Here is a 16,732-nt window from a genome sequence, read left to right as displayed (position 1 = left end):
TGTCTTTTACCAGCTGCCTCTCCATCTATCACATCTAAGAAGGTAAATGGGATTGAATATTGATTGGACTACTGGAGGTTTAGTTTCCATCCATTGTTTGAAAGGACACAAGGAAAGGAGAGTGAAAAAAAACCCTCTCAATTGTTCTGGGGACTCTTCATTCATTTAGTGATCTAAAAATATTTCCATGGCATACTTTTCAGGCTCATTCAGACTCCAGAGGGGCAAGAGCACCACTTAATGGACACAAGGACATATGACAAGAAAAATATTCCATGATATATACCTATATTTGTTATTATCATGAAATTAGGACAATTTCATCTCAGACTCTGAAAACCAATTCAACAAACTAAAGACAAATGTTTGAGTTTTAAATGTTTTATTCTCCTCTTTTGAAACAATGGGTTTGTTTTTCCACTTTGTCTGAAATAACAAGCATAAATCATCCTGCTCTCAACTGGGTTTGGAGACTGTCCACACACAGTGGAGGTCTTACGTCAGAGTCACTCGCTCTTTGGCTGTCTTGCTCAAACACACAAATTTTACGCACACATACACACACGCTGCACTGTTCCCCAGCAAGAAAAGGCTTTCACGCAGGATTATGGTGGCACTGTGGAGATATTATATCATAGCAACACCATGGCAACACTGCCTACAGCCGAAACAAAATAACAGCCAAGGCAACGCCGAGGCGGAGCAAGCTTTAATCTGCTATTGCTTCATTGGGATGGTGGGTGGAAAGTTCACATTTCAGCATATCAATATGATAGGAAGACCCTGAAAAACTGTGATGGCACAGAGAGCGCTGCAGATATTTACAGTACAGGCTGTACATGTGTTTAAAATGCAGATACATGGGCACAACCATGCACACACGCTAAATTTCAAACATGCTTCCCAGAAGCAGTGAAATGGTCACATGTCTCAGACATTGTATACCATGACAGCGAAAAAAAATAAAACATATACAGAGATAGAATGACAATCATTATGTTAAAATGGCACCTCATTCATTTGTATTAGATATTAGATTAACACAGAACATAGTGACAGAAAACTAAATCAGCAGTGATATTCAACACAATGTATTCAAAGCACATGGATGGACCCAGTGAGTGTGTCTCCTTAATGTGATTTCAATCCCTAGTGTGGCCATTATTCAATTATTTTCACAACACAGTGCTGCTGGCATGTATCCATATTGTACTGAAGCTTTTTTTTTTTTTGGTATTATCTGTAAAACTTGGATAAGTGCAGAAATAGCAAACAATTGTGGGTACAATAATCAGGAATACTCAGGGTTGCTTGTGGGACTTTAAAAAAAAAATCTGATTGTGGGTGAGTCTATTTCTCTTGTTTAATTGCATTCAAGAAGAAGTTTGAGACGAAAAAGAAAGTAAATGGTTTCAATCAGATTCGTCGTGGTAAGGCCGTGTAGAATTTTACAGAGATGGAGAAATCTCAAACTCTCAAATAATCATATTTAATGATTTGTTGCAATCTTTGATGCAGTTTTTGATTGCATGCGAGTCGGTTATCGCAATGAATAGGTTTGAGATAACCAGTCTGCAATGCCTTCAAATGCTGGCTGTTTTTCTGCTTTCTCTTCTTAATGTTGTGTTAAATGCTGTGGATTTGAAAGAATAAACAAAAGCAGTGAATAATAAAAAGAACATCTGTCTACACAAATTATGACTTGGAATAATTCAGAGGGCTAGACAGCAATCACATGAAATATTAATAGCTGTTTAAATAAATCCGAATGACTCGTTTCATTGTAAAAAGTGGAAACTAATCCTGGAACCGTCACTGAAAAATGGATTCTTAATTTATAATTTATTGTAGAAATAAGTGTAATGCTTATTAAAGATACATAACAACATGACACCATGTTTTTTCCTCTGTGAGTGCTAACTCAGTACAGTATGGCTCAGCACCGGGATAAAACTCCTAAATCCACTGACTGGATGATAAACCTTGTGGCTCACTGGTTCTCTGTCCCTCGATAAAGTCTGACATTTGGAGCTCAAATCTTGGCTTCTGGGCTCATCTGATCTAAAGGGAGAAAAGAGGAGCGGATCCTCTGGGCTTCATTAACGCACAGGTGACCAAATGTCTTGTTGTACCATTCTGGAGATCTTCCCCTGGAACAAGAATAACAAAATAAACAAGCCTTAGTGATTGTAAAGTTGATGAAAGCCTTGACCATGAAAATGCTTGAATTCTGCTCACACCTGAGGTCCACTCTGGAGATGTGCGTGAGTCTGGTCCTCCCCGCCCCACAAAGCTCTAGGAGGTACTGCGACTCCAAAACAACCCCCCTCACAGCGCCAATGCGTGGGCTGTCTTCATGTTCGACAGACACACACACCAGCGCACTAGAGCCTTTACACAGGTCTGTGCGCCATGATCTGCAGAGAAAAGCAATGAGCTTAGTTGGGCTTTTAATGGGGGAATGAGAGATATTGTTCGGTAATTTTGTATTTTGAGCTTAAGCTACCTTAGTACCACATAGTCACAGCTGGGTTGAGGTGCCATGTTGCAGCAGGAGTAATGGTACACATCAGTCTGTTTGTCCAGTGTCTCCAGAATCTTTTCCTGCTGTAGTTGAGTCTGCCACAGCGAGCGTTCTTTCAGCAGCCGTTGCAGAACCTCAGTGGGAGTTCCTGACACCTCAACACAGACTCGCCACCGTCTTAGAGGGTTACCATCTCCAACCTTACACACACAAACACACACACAGTTATTAAGAACTACATGTGTTCTTAATAAAGGAAAGTGCTGTAAAAAATAAGCAACATACCAAATTACATACCAAACAGACCAAATTGACTCCAAATTGACCAGGATGCCTGTTGTCGCAAATTTGCAACATACCAAAATTTCTATTTATTTTTTGTGCAAAAGTGAAATTAATAATCTCAGCATTATTTACCATCTACTTAAAGGCTAAAACACTCACAAAACACTTTTTTATATACAGCTATATAAATTCAGGCGTTAAGGGGTTAATCTCGTGTTTTTAAGCTCAACATCAAGAGTTAGTCACACTTCTGCTTTCTGTCTGTGACAGTGTAACGCAAAATATGTGATATCTTGTATTGTAATAACTGATCTAATGTAATGTATTGGTAAATATTATAATAATCTCTGTCTTCTTCTCTTTCCGTCTTTCTCTCCTGCCTCTTATAAAATGGTCACAATTTCCTAGAAACCCAATGACCTCCCACCTTTTTAAATGCCAGTTCCGTGTGGTCAGAAGATGACCGGGACACCCAGCCTTTGCTCTTATCTTTGGCCTCTTTCAGCAGACTCTGAATCAGGCCTTCCAAGTGCGCGTGATAAGATCCTTCCTCATCCTCTTCTTCCACCTCCTCATCCGCTTCCTCCTCGTTAGCCTTGCAAAGCTCATCCAGCGGGGGCACCATCAGCTCCGCCTCCATATAGGAGTTACGAGACTGGGTAACCATTTCCTCTGGGATCTGGAGAACAGCCAGAGAAAGTGTGTCACATCAAAACAAAGTGCCGTTACGTGGCATTGCCAGAGTACACACTGAGATGGCAGAGATTTGAAAGTGTATCATATGAGCTCTGTATATAACAGTAGAATAGTAGAAAGTATTGTATTATAACTCCTTCATGAAAATATGTAGGTTTTAGAGTCCAAATTTACTTAGTCACATTCTATAGAGAACTTAGGTTGAGATATTTTTAACAGCTTTATACACTTTTGAATAGTGTTGCAGCCTTTTTAAGTTTCCAAATTATATTTTCCAACAAAGGCCGTGGGTGGCAGCTAATGTTATAGCTTATCTACTTAAGGAGTAGAAGATTATTGTCAAACCACAACTTGTTTTTTTCAAGACACCAAAAGAAAAGTGACTACAGCTACCCGCACTGCCTTATTGGTCATTTTTCTGTTTTTTTTTTTTAAGAATTCCACTATCTTCTGTTGATACAGAGGAATCGATCATTCTTTATTGCAGAAAAACTCCTTTAACCACATTCAGCTAAAAACAAACGCATTGTTATCATGTCTATTTTTCTTGGGTTTTGACAGCAGCAGAATTCACTGCGCTCGCTGACAGCCTCAAGGCAATGGCGATGTACTGTTTTAGAAATGAGCTCAAATAAACACCGTTACAAAGGGGGCTTGCATGTGATGTCATATTTAAGGATAAAATTGTGGATTTCAACACCAATCGCCTTGATCCTGACCTGAAAGAGACGCTGGCATTCTGTGATCATGTGTGCCAGGCCCTGAGTGGCAGCCAGGTTCTCATTCAGGTCTTTCTGATCGGGACGGCCCGTAGTGTATTTCCTCTGGATTGACCTGAAGGAATAGAAATCAAACAGGAAATGTTAAACCATTTGATAACTTAAAAAGAGAGACAAAGGATTACATTTTCGTCAGCAGTTTCCATACATGGATACAAAACACCCTTATGTGAACATTACATCAAAAGACGGATAAAAGGGAGGCAGCGTCATTAACTGGCATTACTTATGGAAGTGCTATTACATTATGATAACTTCGATTTCCATGATTTCACTACAAACAAAACAAGGCATGAAGCTATTCAATCAACAAGAAAAACTAGAAAAGTGTAAAAAAGTTGACCTCGTATATAATAGAAGTACATAGGCGTTGCACTGTGATGTGGTGGTTAGCACTTTTGCCTCACAGTTAGCATGTTCTTCTTGTCTCTGCATACTACAGCTTCCTCCACAGTCCAAAAACTTGCATGTTAGGTTAGTTAGTGAATTCAAATTGAGCCGAGGAGTGAGCGTGAGCTTGCTCGGCCAGTGATGTCAATTTTTTCAAAAGCGCGTCCTTATTAATTCTTTGCATTTTCTGTGGGGTTGTCAATTCAATTATCAATAGAGCAATTTCATTTCATTATTAGGGCTTCTCTTCAAACATCGGTGTTTACCACTTAGTATGCATACCTTGGCGACAGGGTCTCGTGCTTCAGTATGCTGAGGTGAAAGAGCGACGGTCCCAGACAAACAGCAAGATTCATCGGGGTCATCTGGTTCTCTTCCACTAAGGAAGTAACATCACGCAGGAAGTAAAGCAGCATCTGCAGAACCTCCCTGTTTTCATCTGGCATCAGCAAAATAGCCGCTCTGACGGCCTGCAGTCTCTGTTCCTTTGGAACGTCTAATTTTTTTAAAAAAAAGGACAATGAACAAATGGATTAAATAGTAAAATGGAGGTCCTTAACAAATAGCAAAAATCTAAATTTTGTAAATTGTGTTTCTGTTGGTGATACAGTTCATAATCATTGACATTGCAGTTGCTTGATTAAATTTGAATCATCGCATTGGTCAGAAAATACTTTACCAACTTGGAATGAAAGAAAATGTATTCCTTTATTCAGTTTCACAAACAAGCCACCAAAATTATTCAAACCATTTAAGGTCACCCTCTGAGGCTGCTTACACTGGTAAATATGCAGGAAGGTTTCCCCCAGCTTGCTTGTTAGCAGAGGCTCAGGCAGGTCTCTGAAGAACTGTTTGACCATGTCAGCCACATCGTACGCTGACTGGTCCTCGTAGCTCACACTGTCAGGGGACAACTCACACTGCTGCCTCAAAGCCTGAATCCGAGACTTCACACCCGATTTGCGGAACAATCCCACCTGAGAGAGGGACGACAGAGGGGAAAGCACGGCCATTACAGAGGGATAGACACGAGAATTTTTGCTGCGTCTTTGCAATTTTAGGTTTGCAATTCTAACAACAAAATTAAGGATTAACAACAAATTAGCAACATGAGAAGGAAATGTGCAAATCTGAGCCAGTAAAAGCTGTTTACCAACCTGGTCCAAGCAGTGTGTTCTGAGGTGGCTGATGGCCTGCTGTATGCACAGAGGGAGCGGAAACCCACAGCGCTGGACATGGACGATAAGGGGAACACCAAACACACTCTTCTCTTTGTAGTCTGGCACCTTCATGCGCTTCATAAACTTAGGCACAGACCTGGCAGCGATAGACACAAGGCAATTAGGGAAGCGTGTGGGAGAAAGAGTGGTCTGTGCTTTCATTATCTTCCTCTTTATGTACTCCCTAGTCAACAGGATTTCCCTGTGGGCCGTAATAAAAATTAACAGGACTGGCTGCTGACAACACAAGGATATGCTCGTGTTTGTGGGTCATGGAAAAATGATGTAGGAGGGGGGGGCGGGGTAAAGCCAATTTCTGTCCAATGCTTGCACATGTCCATTGATCTGAATGTTTTTAAGACATGTACAAAGGTACTGATAAAAATATACGGACCTGCTGTTTTAAATCTACACTAGAAATGAAGGGAACTGTCAAAACAACTAATAAAGGCTACTGCAAAGGCTCTCATACATGCAGAACGGATTGTGTCGTGCTTAGCTGGCACAGAGGATTATGGGCATTAAGGATGAGGAAACAACAGTCAATTTCTATTACACTGTTTCATTGTTTATTATGAATTCCCTGAATTATAATCCACAAAACAAACAGATTGAGGCACTTTAATGTATGTAGCAGTTTGTACCCACCATGTCCAGCCATGTTTATTAGACATTGAGTATTTCTCCATGATGGCAGTGAGGCGGAGCAAAGAAAACTTCTGCAGCAGGCTGAGCTGGCCTGCTGATTGGCTACTGATTTGCAGTGAAGATGCTGGCTGGTTGAGATGATCAGAGGTTCTGAAACTAGGCCATCGTAGACTAAAATGGGTTAAAAAAAAATACCAGTAAACAATGTGCAACTTTGACTTGGTCGGTGTAAATATGATAAGGTTAAGTTTGGGTCTTTTTATTATAGTTTTCAACAGCTTGCTTTCAACACCATTATGATTGCAGGGGTGGTTATGGCTAAAAACAAACACAACAGGCAGCAACCTTGAAGCCTGAAAAATAAGGGAGGTAAGGAAAAGCATTTTCATTTCTGTAATTTTTTTACACTTCTGTGTTACAAGTAAACACACCATTGCAATTTACATCTGTACACGAATTATTGGACAAAATCAATTTCATGATATCCAATAAAACCTAGGCAAAACCATAAAAACAAGACCCAAGTTGTAATAAACTGTAATTATCCTTTAAATGCCTGAGCAGCAACTCACCGCGGTCTTGTGAGGGAGGCCCCGACTCCAGAGTCCCGCCTCTCCCGACTGGTCCCTGTCGAGTCCGTGTCATTTAAGGAGACCCCATCTCTCTCACCTTCACTGGGGGTGGTCCTGCCCTCCCCGTCCTCCTCCCCCTCCCCAGTTTCTCCCTCAGGAAGCACGCTGCGGCTCCAGTGGTCCACTATCTGCTGCAAACCGCTTACGTGCTGGATAATGTCATCCAGGTGAGGAAACAGGTTGTCCTCTGTCTCTAAATCCAGTAGGTCTCCCGTGCTGGCGTACAGGTGGGAGCCCGGCACATTGTCGTAGACACTCGCTCTGCTGCCCCGCGGAGCTCCGGGACAGGGGGGTTTGGATAAAGGTTTACCGCACCAGGGTTCATCCAGGCCATTTTCAGGTGAAGAAGTCTGGGCATGTGACCCGGGGCCATTGTTTCTGCCATTGGGGGAAGGTGCCAGGCTTTCAATGGATAGGGCTTTGGGGAAAGTGCCTGGTTTATGGTCTTTGGGGATGTGAATGAGGAGGTTTTCATATGAGTGAAACTGGTTTCTGCCAAGTTGGCTCTGACCTTCAGTTCTCTTACCCTGAGAAGGCAGTTCCATGTCTTCCAAGTACATGCTGCTTCTCTTGCTGGCAGTGCGAGGTTTGGTGCATGCAGGCTCCGGTAGGCTGGGCAACACAGTCTCATTTCTGGGGCTCACACTCAGCGCGGGCTGGTCTTTACAGTTCTTGCTTAGAGGGAGAGGGGAAGCTTCGCAATCACTTTGGTGGTTGTATTTTGAGTTGTGTTCCAATTGGCTAATGGGAGTGCACTGAAGCATCTGAAGCGCCTGAGGCTCCTCCCCCTGTAACACCGGCCCACTGATGACCAGTGGCGGCCTGTGACTTGAGCATTTCCGCCTTGTTGATGGTCCCCAGGTGCGCATTAGTTCCATTCGACGCAGAAACTCTTTAGCTTTACTCCGCCCTCCTTGCCCATGTCGACTGCTCTTAATTGGCAGGGAGTTGTAGTGTGGAAGCTCCCTTGGTGGTTGGTAAGAGGCAGAGAGGGATGCCATTGATATGGAGTCAGGCATTGCAGAGGTGGAGTCTTCACTGTGGAGCGACGAGATTTCTGTGATCTCCTGTTCACTCAGGTCTGTCAGCACACTCTCACTGCTCACCGTGCTGCGAAGACCCTCCCCTTGACCTGTTGGGCTGCTCTCATTTGTGCTGTCCAACAGGAAGTCTTGCAGGCGAGACCACCGTCGACTGCTCCACTCAAATGTCCACCTTTTACTGATAGCCAAAGGGTCATCTTCATCAGAATCATCACTCTATGGAAAGACAAATGAAAAAATTTGGTGAAACGCACACACAAGCACACAAAGTCTATGTTAAAGTTAGGATTATCTTCCATCTCTGCTTATATATAAAGTTCTTCAGACCAGGCTTCCCATATGTCAATTTATTAATTTGACCTTTTTTAGAATTAATTACAAGAACAAATATAACAAAAAAAACATAAATTCACATTGAATGAAAGTTTCTTTTTGGACAAGATGGAAAACGGGTCTATCATCTTCAGAACAACAAAGTTGAAATCTAAATAAATTATGATAGATAGCATCTTATGCAACGTTAAAAAGTTCCCTGGAAGCAGCCCAGATTAACGTCCTGTAACTAGTCATGCATAGGTGATGAGCACACATCAAAGTGAAAGGTCCTCTGCTAATATAGTTTTATAGAAGTATATGGCTGTGTAATATCTGATAAATGATTCAAATTTGATGTTTTCTCCGGGTACTCCGGCTTCCTCCCACTGTCCAAAAACATGCATGTTAGGTTAATTGGCGTCTCTAAAATGCGAGTGTGAGCGTGTGTGGTTGTTTGTCTCGTTTGTCTCTGTGTGGCCCTGTGATGGACTGGCAATCTGTCCAAGGTGTACCCCGCCTTTCGCCCAATGGCAGCTGAGACAGGCTGATTTTTAATCACAATTTCTAATGCATTTAGTCGTCTGATAGAAAAAAAGAAGAAAAAGTAAGTGTAGTGTTTTGGGGAATTCAGCTGTATTAACATACACTTACACTTTACTGTTTTTACAAAAAGATGGAATGTTGGCACATGTGAAGAGTACCTAGATCCATTTGAACCACGTTTAGCATCTACATGCAGAGTAACTCAACCTGAACCACATCACCTGGGTGTCATAGTCTGGTTTTGAGAAGTTGATTTATACCCTTTTGGGCAGACTAATTCATTTGTAAGCATTTCAAAAGTCACACAATAATTAGTTTTCTTCAAGTGTCAACAAAACTGTATACATCTGAAAGTACTTTGATTGCACAAATAAACATGAGACTTTCTCAACTTTGGACCTGGGGGCTATTTCTGGTCTGCACGTCTGCATTGTGGCTCCTCACAGAGAGAAATCAGAGAAACTAAAAGAACCTGATAGAGAGTCTTTAAGTAGCTGGACAGGAATGAAGAATGATCAGTGACCACCAAAGAAGCAGTGGAAACAGTTGCAGCAGAATGGGCGATAGTGGCACTAATCAGAGCTGTAGTGGCTGTCCTCCAAAAATGACGCTACTGACAGTGAGCTATTTGTGCAATCTGGCTCTGCAACAACAGATGAGCAAGCTCTTCAAATTTGGCACAGAGTTTATCAGAAATGTAGGAAATCAGAGATTCTGCTCTGGCAGTGCAAAGGACACCGTGTAATGAAGAGCATCTGAGAAAAAGCTTGTGTTGCTCTTTTGCTTGCACTTAAGGTACAAAACTACAAAATAAACTCGGCTAAAAAGCACAAAAGTAAGCGGGGGATGCAGGGAATGCACTGTATGTTCAGATTTAGACACATTTAGAGTACTCTAAAGAGAAAAGAGGAGCGACAAAACTCCCTCTGGCAACAAGCTGTATCAAAAGAAGACTGTCTCTAAAGAATGACAGAACATCTCCAAAAAGTTGTGTAACACTGGGAAGCTACATGCTACAGATGACTGAGTCTGTCGAAAAAAAGAACATCAAAAATATACAAAACAAAATACAGTAAATCAGTCTTGGTAATGAATGGTGTACTGGTGTTTGTTTGTATTGAGGTTCCGCTGGGGGCGTGTAGTTCTAGTATGATAAATCTAAACTGTGCAAAGAGCAAATACATTGATGTTGAAATTAGAAATAGTGCACAAATAGTCACTCTGGGGTGGTAAAATTGTGAATGATTTAACATTCAGGTAAAGATGCAGGATTCTTATAACCTATTAGCAAGTTTTAGACAAAGCACTTACCTTCCTCTTAGGGTGGCTGACATCAAGTTTCATGGAGGCGCACTTGTTCAAAGTATTCAAACGTCTGCAACACACATGCACACAGATTCACATGCTGAGGTTAAAGCTGGTAGGCTGGATACGCTTTGTTGTTGTTTTGTGTTGTGTCCTAAACTGTAACACTTCTCACTTCAACTCTATAGTCTAACACTTCCACCTTTTTTCCTGAGTACAATCAGTCTGATCAGTCACTGTCAGGCAATCCTCTTCATTTCCTGTTTTTATTCTTCGTCTACGACTCTATCCCTCTCATTGCTCTCTGCCTATCCCTCCCTCCCACCCACACTGATTTTCTCCTCCCTCACCCTTTCTTCTTTCTATCTCTGTCTTGAACAGATCCTCGCCCTTCAGGAGTGCATCTCCACCAAAACACATGCAGCTCCTCCCCTCCACTCTCCTCCCTTCTGCCACCCAACTTCAAACCCCTCCTGGGGAAAGTTACTGATCCACCCTCTGGTTTTGCTCTCTGTAAAGTAGGACGTGAAGAGCAGCTTGTTGGGAGGGTGGTGTCTGTTCAAGGTGAGCCATCAAAAACATGTTTTGAGGCTTGTTAGGTCTGTCATTTGAGAAATGTCAGCCTCTTGCAACACAGTAAGAAATCTTGATTTGTCAACACTCAATGTTCTGTGTCCTATCAGAGAAACAGGCACGCAAGGATTGCTCAGTCGTAGATATCGGCCACAACAATGACAACATGCCTCCTTGCAAGCAAACAGCTCAAGTGTTTTATAGCTCTTGAGACAGTTTGATGGTGTCTGATGTGTATTCTCTCGCAAAATAGCTGTCAGATGATACTGACGCCATAATTGCCACACCCTTGGAGAGACAGGGACTGACAGCAAAGCAAGAAAAAGTTAAGGATGGGGCAAATATGATGGTGCAGGGAAGGAAAACTTCAATGAGAGGCAAACAGGAGATGTGACAAAGAAAGACCATAGGGGTGTGCAAAGAGACTTAAAACACAGCTGAAGCCATACACAGGCACTTACCCCCTCCCCCTTAGCCTAACCTATTCACACCCACTGCTGTTTTGCCCCCTGAGGGTCTCTCCTCTTTGAATGGGAGATCAGAACATGCCAGCAAGGAGGGGAGGTGCGAGATCAAAGCCTTGGTGTCTGGGAAGGAGACTTGGATGGGGAGTTCATTAAGGGTAGGGGTCAGACATCTAATGACTAGCATTTACCAGCAGACTGCGGGGACAAGTCAGTGTGCTGAACGTGGAAGACTAAAAGAGGAATTTAATGGTGTTGACTGTGCAGCGAGGAGGATGACAGAGACAGAGCTCGGTCTGTGTGTTTAGTGGGTCCATAATGTCTCCTTACCGACACAGAGGCTCAACCAGATCCCGGTCCAGAAAGTCATGGTCCCTTTTCACTGAGGAAATATCGATTGGAAACTGAGAATCTGTGAGAGAGATACAGACAGGGAGGAAAAAAAGACAGGTTTGTCAGTTAATGACTGACAAAAACAGGGGGCAGCAGTTTTCTCTGCTGGTTAGCTGTTATTGAAGTCTGTGGAGTGTATCACAGCTGCTGCCGCCACTGTTAACACTCATCGTTTGCCACACACATACACATACACACACACACACACACACACACACATTTTCAACCCCTGAAATAACTTGAATCCCACACAATGCTAAAATGACTCAAGCGTTTTATTTTGGTGTTTCTCTGCGTTTGGAGGCAGACTGCAGGCATCATTTGCGCCACATTGTCCCATAGCCCAGCATCCACAACCTGACATTACTGGATCTCACAACATTTCCCAGAACAGCAGAGAGTGTTTGTCTGTGTGCTGCTACAGAAGGATTTTAAGAGTCTCTTCTTTGATTACTGGGCCCATTTCCTGTTTGTTCTTGAAGTGTATGAGACCTGATGATCATCACATGAGCAAATGCCTGCAGGTTTGCAAGACTAGATGGAGAGGAACGGGGATAGAAATGAAGGAATTTGAGAAATATAAACGGAGCATATACCATGCATAGTTGTTGTTCTCAGATTCTTTTTGTTCTTTTTATATATGAAACTATTGAGCTTGTTCTTTTATATTTGTTATCTGCTTCTCTGCATTTTGTTCTTCGTGTATCATCAATCAACCTCTCACCTTTGTTGCTGTTTAAAAACCAAATAAAAAAGTTTAAAAAAAGAATAATAATAAAAAAAAGAATAGAAATGGAGTAAAAGTAGGAAGTTTTTTCATGTTAGATGAAAAGTGATGAATGAGCTGAAGTATGGGGAAAAAGGTGGGAGACAGAAGGGAGAATTAGAAGCTATGAGAGTCCCAGCGGTGATAACAAGGCCTTTCCCATGACCCCTCCCTCTGGACAGGAACTGAAGCCTAGAAATAGAACGCAGCGGCCCAGATGACGGGGATGGGGAAATGAAGGGATGGCAGGAGGAGAGAAAGAAACATAGATGATGGAAAAATAAGGCAGAGAGAGAAAACTAACTGAGGATAGAGAATAAACAAAAGGGACTAAGTGGAAGGAGTAAGTTTTTGAGTGAAACAATGCAGCTTGATAAAAGCTGGCCACTTTGTGCGTGCGTGCTCGTGTGTGTGTGTGTGTGTGTGTGTGTGTGTGTGTGTGTGTGTGTGTGTGTGTGTGTGTGTGTGTGTGTGTGTGTGTGTGTGTGTGCGCTACCTTCATACAGCTGAGCGTACTGTGGAAATCCTGCCGCTCGAAGCCAATCACAAGCCTCCTTAGCCTCAATCTCTGCAAGGCAACAAAAAGAAGAGACATGTTTAATCCACGCATACACATACAGATTTGTTTGGGCCTTTATTGATTGATCGTAAAAGTGAAATTAATTTCCAGCTTCTTGGATACTCCATCATTACTGCGTCACTGAGTCGTTTACTTTTCAGCAGAGAATTACAATGAAGCAGGTCAAAGACATAGAAAAGTACAGAACATCACGTTGTGCTTGGGTTTGTCATCCCTAAGCGAGCGTTTACAGGATACAAGGAAGGAACATCTCAAAGATGTATTTTCCCTCTGGGAAATCCCTGGAATGATGAGTCTAAAAAAAGCCGGCAATCAGCCAGAGAGGGAGGGACAATGTCTTAAGGACATAGGAAACATCATTTTACTTAAAATACTATACTCACAAATGATATCCACACAGACCTACTAGCAGTCAGCTCTCAGCTGTAAATGGGTAAATGCAACAGGCCTTACACATGGCACCGCAACCCATTAGGCCCTGCTGCCAGCACCATGAGACATTTTACAGGCTTTTGTTTTACTACCTTTTTCCACTAGCATATGTATTGCACATACTGCTAAACTGGCAGCTCTGGTGTGTGTGTGTGTGTGTGTGTGTGTGTGTGTGTGTGTGTGTGTGCGCATTTTCTTTACGAGCAGACACTTATTAAACTGCTCTGAACCGCTCTTTGTGCTGACAAAGACATCTGAATGAATTGATGCCAGGGATCACATACGTTTTAAACAGCAAGGTAGAAGACTATGACATACACATTCACACATAAAGATTGAATTAAATGCATAAATGAGACCTTGTGTAGAATCGACAGGCCATTGCAGGACATATGCGAACAAAAGAGTCAAATAAATTCTAAACTTTCAAACAAAGTTGCTTCATGTAATACAAGGTATCAATCTACAGCCGCTGCTCCCATCTCGAGCCTCTTTAAACCTCCCACTCATTCACCCTCACTTGTCACACTCACTTGTTTAGAGGTGCTGGCATTGAATGGGAAAGGCACCGCAGAAACAAAGTTCAGCAGGGCCATCACAGATGAGAACGCTCAGAGGAAATGACACTGCCACCACAATCCTGCAATTACATCCCTCGTCCAACATTCTTTGCATAACTCTTCTTTCTAAATCACATAAGACACAACTCGAGGAAGGATTTTGAAAAATGGATCTTTTTTTTTCCTGTAGCATTCTGAAAATAGACCGGCTGGAAAGGGGGTTTCCGCTGAGAAGCATTTAAACCAAGCATTTCATCATCAAAACTTACTGGAAGTCCTCATGGTGAGGGGGATGACATGCTCCTATATCTCCTTTGCTCGGACCGAAGCTTTCTCTCCATCCCGTGGTACCTCCATTCACTACGGTGCAGCTTTCCATCAAGTGACAACGATTCAGTACTTTCTTCCTCGCTGCCTCTCCAGCCCTTGTGTTTACAGCTCTGCCTCCCTCTTCCAGCCTGCCGCATGCAGGTTTTCTCTTCCCTCTAATTTTCTCCTCAACCTCTCCTCTCCCTTTTCATCTTTGTTAGGATCCACATACAATATCTCTCTATTTTTACAACTCTCTCCGCTGAATCTGGCTTCTTTCTTCTTCGTTCACTCAACTCTTGAACTCATTCTCGCAATCTTCAGCTAAATGTCACCTTTTCCTTAGTTTAACCTTGGTATCTTTAACGTCTCTTATCTTTCCAAACCCTGTCTTTTCTCAACAACAAAATTACTACCTTACATATTTCTCATCATTTTACTCCCTTCTGCATCTTTCACCGACACCTCCTCGTCCTTTCTCCCAATTTACTCCTACAAGAAAGTCCACATCTTCTTTGTCATTACCAGAACCACCGTTTCTCCATCACATCCAGACAGGAAATGGGTCATTTTAGCTGGCGTTTGCATCAGCTAGACCATCGAGGTCGCAGGGTGACAACCGCTGAACGCTTACATAAGTCACCTGAGCCCAAGGAGGTTAGCAAGCAGACTTTGGCCTCTGCTTCGTTCTGGTGAACCAGAACAATGGATGAGAGAATCGGTATGGACTCGCATGGACTTTTAGGACAGCCCAGATGTTGCCCCCAATGAGTCAGAGAACACAAAAATGGATGAGACAGTCAGACGGTCGGGGTGGGGAGTTAAGACGGACAGACACTGTGGGAAAACCACAGAGAGGAAGACATACCACACCAGCTGTTTATTTACCAAATGTGAGATTGTAGGATTGTTTGACTCTTAACAGAAACAAGGTTTTTAAAAAAAAATGCCAATGCAGATGAAGAGCAGGAGACACTGCAAGGAAAAAAAAGAGCAGGAAATCCTCAATATTCCTCCCTGCCACAGACCTTTAAAAAAAGAACGCATTACAGAGTCACGTTTTTGCAGCTAACATGATCCACGGTCATAGAGAAGATTGGTGCTTTCATTTATTTGAGTTGCATACAAACTTGTGGCAGCAAATCCTGAAAATAGTCCAGAGATTCACTAAATATTCTCGCCAATGTTTGTAGAAAACTGCATAACAATCCCCATCGACAACATCGGTTTCTCATTTTGACGCCTCAGTGTCCTTTGAGTGTCACATACAGCGTGAAGAAGATTTTTTTTTTGTTTGTTTTCATTGAATTTATTGAGATTAAAAAGCTTGTTTTTTGTTTTTTTAAATGGCATGCTTCATTGCAGTGTTTGTGCTTGTGTCAGTGTCAGTGTGTTTGTGTATAAAGACAGGAGGAAAAGCTCCTGTCAGTGTGAGAACAATGCACTTCTATTCATCTGTGCAGAATTTAATCAAGAGATTAATTCGTACACAAGCATGTCATAAGTAGGCAACAAAACACCACAATGCACACAGTCAGACAGAGCTAATCCAAGCTCCCCGCTGTGCTTGTCCTCTCTGTTTCATGTCACTGCAGTCCTGCTGTGGAGAAAATGTGATAACAGGCGGCAAGCCACTAGAACTACAGACGAGAGGGCAAACGTATGGTATGTGTGTGAGGGTTTGTGCGTTTGACTATGTTGGTATATGAATTTGGGCATCCATGTGTGGGACAAAGAGGGTGCAAGGTAATTGATTACATTACATGGCTGCCAGCAGGGTTACATAATAAACACAATACGAGCACCCCGGTGTGTCCTCACAGCCTTTTTTTTTTTTAATGAAAGTTTGCCTCAGTTTTCTCTGCCTTTCATTTCCTGCCTTTTATCTGCTGCCTCTAACCTTAAGTATCTGACAGACTTCTCTGTGTTATGTCTGCCTACTACTGGGTCTCAAGGACCCTAAAGAGCCTTGCGTGACATCATTTCCTGCTCTGAATTTCCCAGAGCGGCATGCAAGCTAAGAACAGAAGCAGCAGGAAGTTCCTGGGCTGTACACGTCGGTGGGACTCAGTTGGGACAATTGTTAGAACGTGGCGCAATAATGGATATGAGAGAGGACCAAGAAAATGCTAAATCCCATGTAATCATTCATTGGGATGAGAGTCTGGTCAAAATCAGAGAGAATTCTTGAAGAGACAAATAACATGGATAAGGGATTATGAAGACTTTGAGGAGTCATAGACTACACACACACACACAAACAGGCTGCCTGGAA

General features: G+C 42.5%; 1 protein-coding gene across 3 annotated transcripts in view; it reads right to left on the bottom strand.

Annotated features, from left to right (window-relative positions):
• Window positions 1-365: 365 nt before the first annotated feature.
• The window catches only part of stard13a (StAR related lipid transfer domain containing 13a), a 43,320-nt gene continuing 26,953 nt past the window's right edge, over window positions 366-16,732 (bottom strand). For all 3 annotated transcript variants that reach the window (XM_075487519.1, XM_075487520.1, XM_075487518.1), the window contains 13 exons: window positions 13,073-13,144; window positions 11,748-11,829; window positions 10,387-10,450; window positions 7,115-8,433; window positions 6,543-6,713; window positions 5,832-5,991; window positions 5,453-5,651; window positions 4,957-5,170; window positions 4,225-4,339; window positions 3,237-3,488; window positions 2,507-2,724; window positions 2,241-2,417; window positions 366-2,150 (listed from right to left, as the gene is read on the bottom strand). In XM_075487519.1, coding sequence (XP_075343634.1) covers window positions 2,033-2,150; window positions 2,241-2,417; window positions 2,507-2,724; window positions 3,237-3,488; window positions 4,225-4,339; window positions 4,957-5,170; window positions 5,453-5,651; window positions 5,832-5,991; window positions 6,543-6,713; window positions 7,115-8,433; window positions 10,387-10,450; window positions 11,748-11,829; window positions 13,073-13,144 — 3,161 coding nt within the window. In that variant the 3' untranslated portion in view covers window positions 366-2,032. The remainder of the gene's footprint in view (window positions 2,151-2,240; window positions 2,418-2,506; window positions 2,725-3,236; window positions 3,489-4,224; window positions 4,340-4,956; window positions 5,171-5,452; window positions 5,652-5,831; window positions 5,992-6,542; window positions 6,714-7,114; window positions 8,434-10,386; window positions 10,451-11,747; window positions 11,830-13,072; window positions 13,145-16,732) is intronic.

This window comes from Odontesthes bonariensis, chromosome 16, assembly GCF_027942865.1.
Source record: "Odontesthes bonariensis isolate fOdoBon6 chromosome 16, fOdoBon6.hap1, whole genome shotgun sequence".
Taxonomy (NCBI): domain Eukaryota; kingdom Metazoa; phylum Chordata; class Actinopteri; order Atheriniformes; family Atherinopsidae; genus Odontesthes; species Odontesthes bonariensis.
This window is presented reverse-complemented; position numbering and strand designations above follow the sequence as displayed.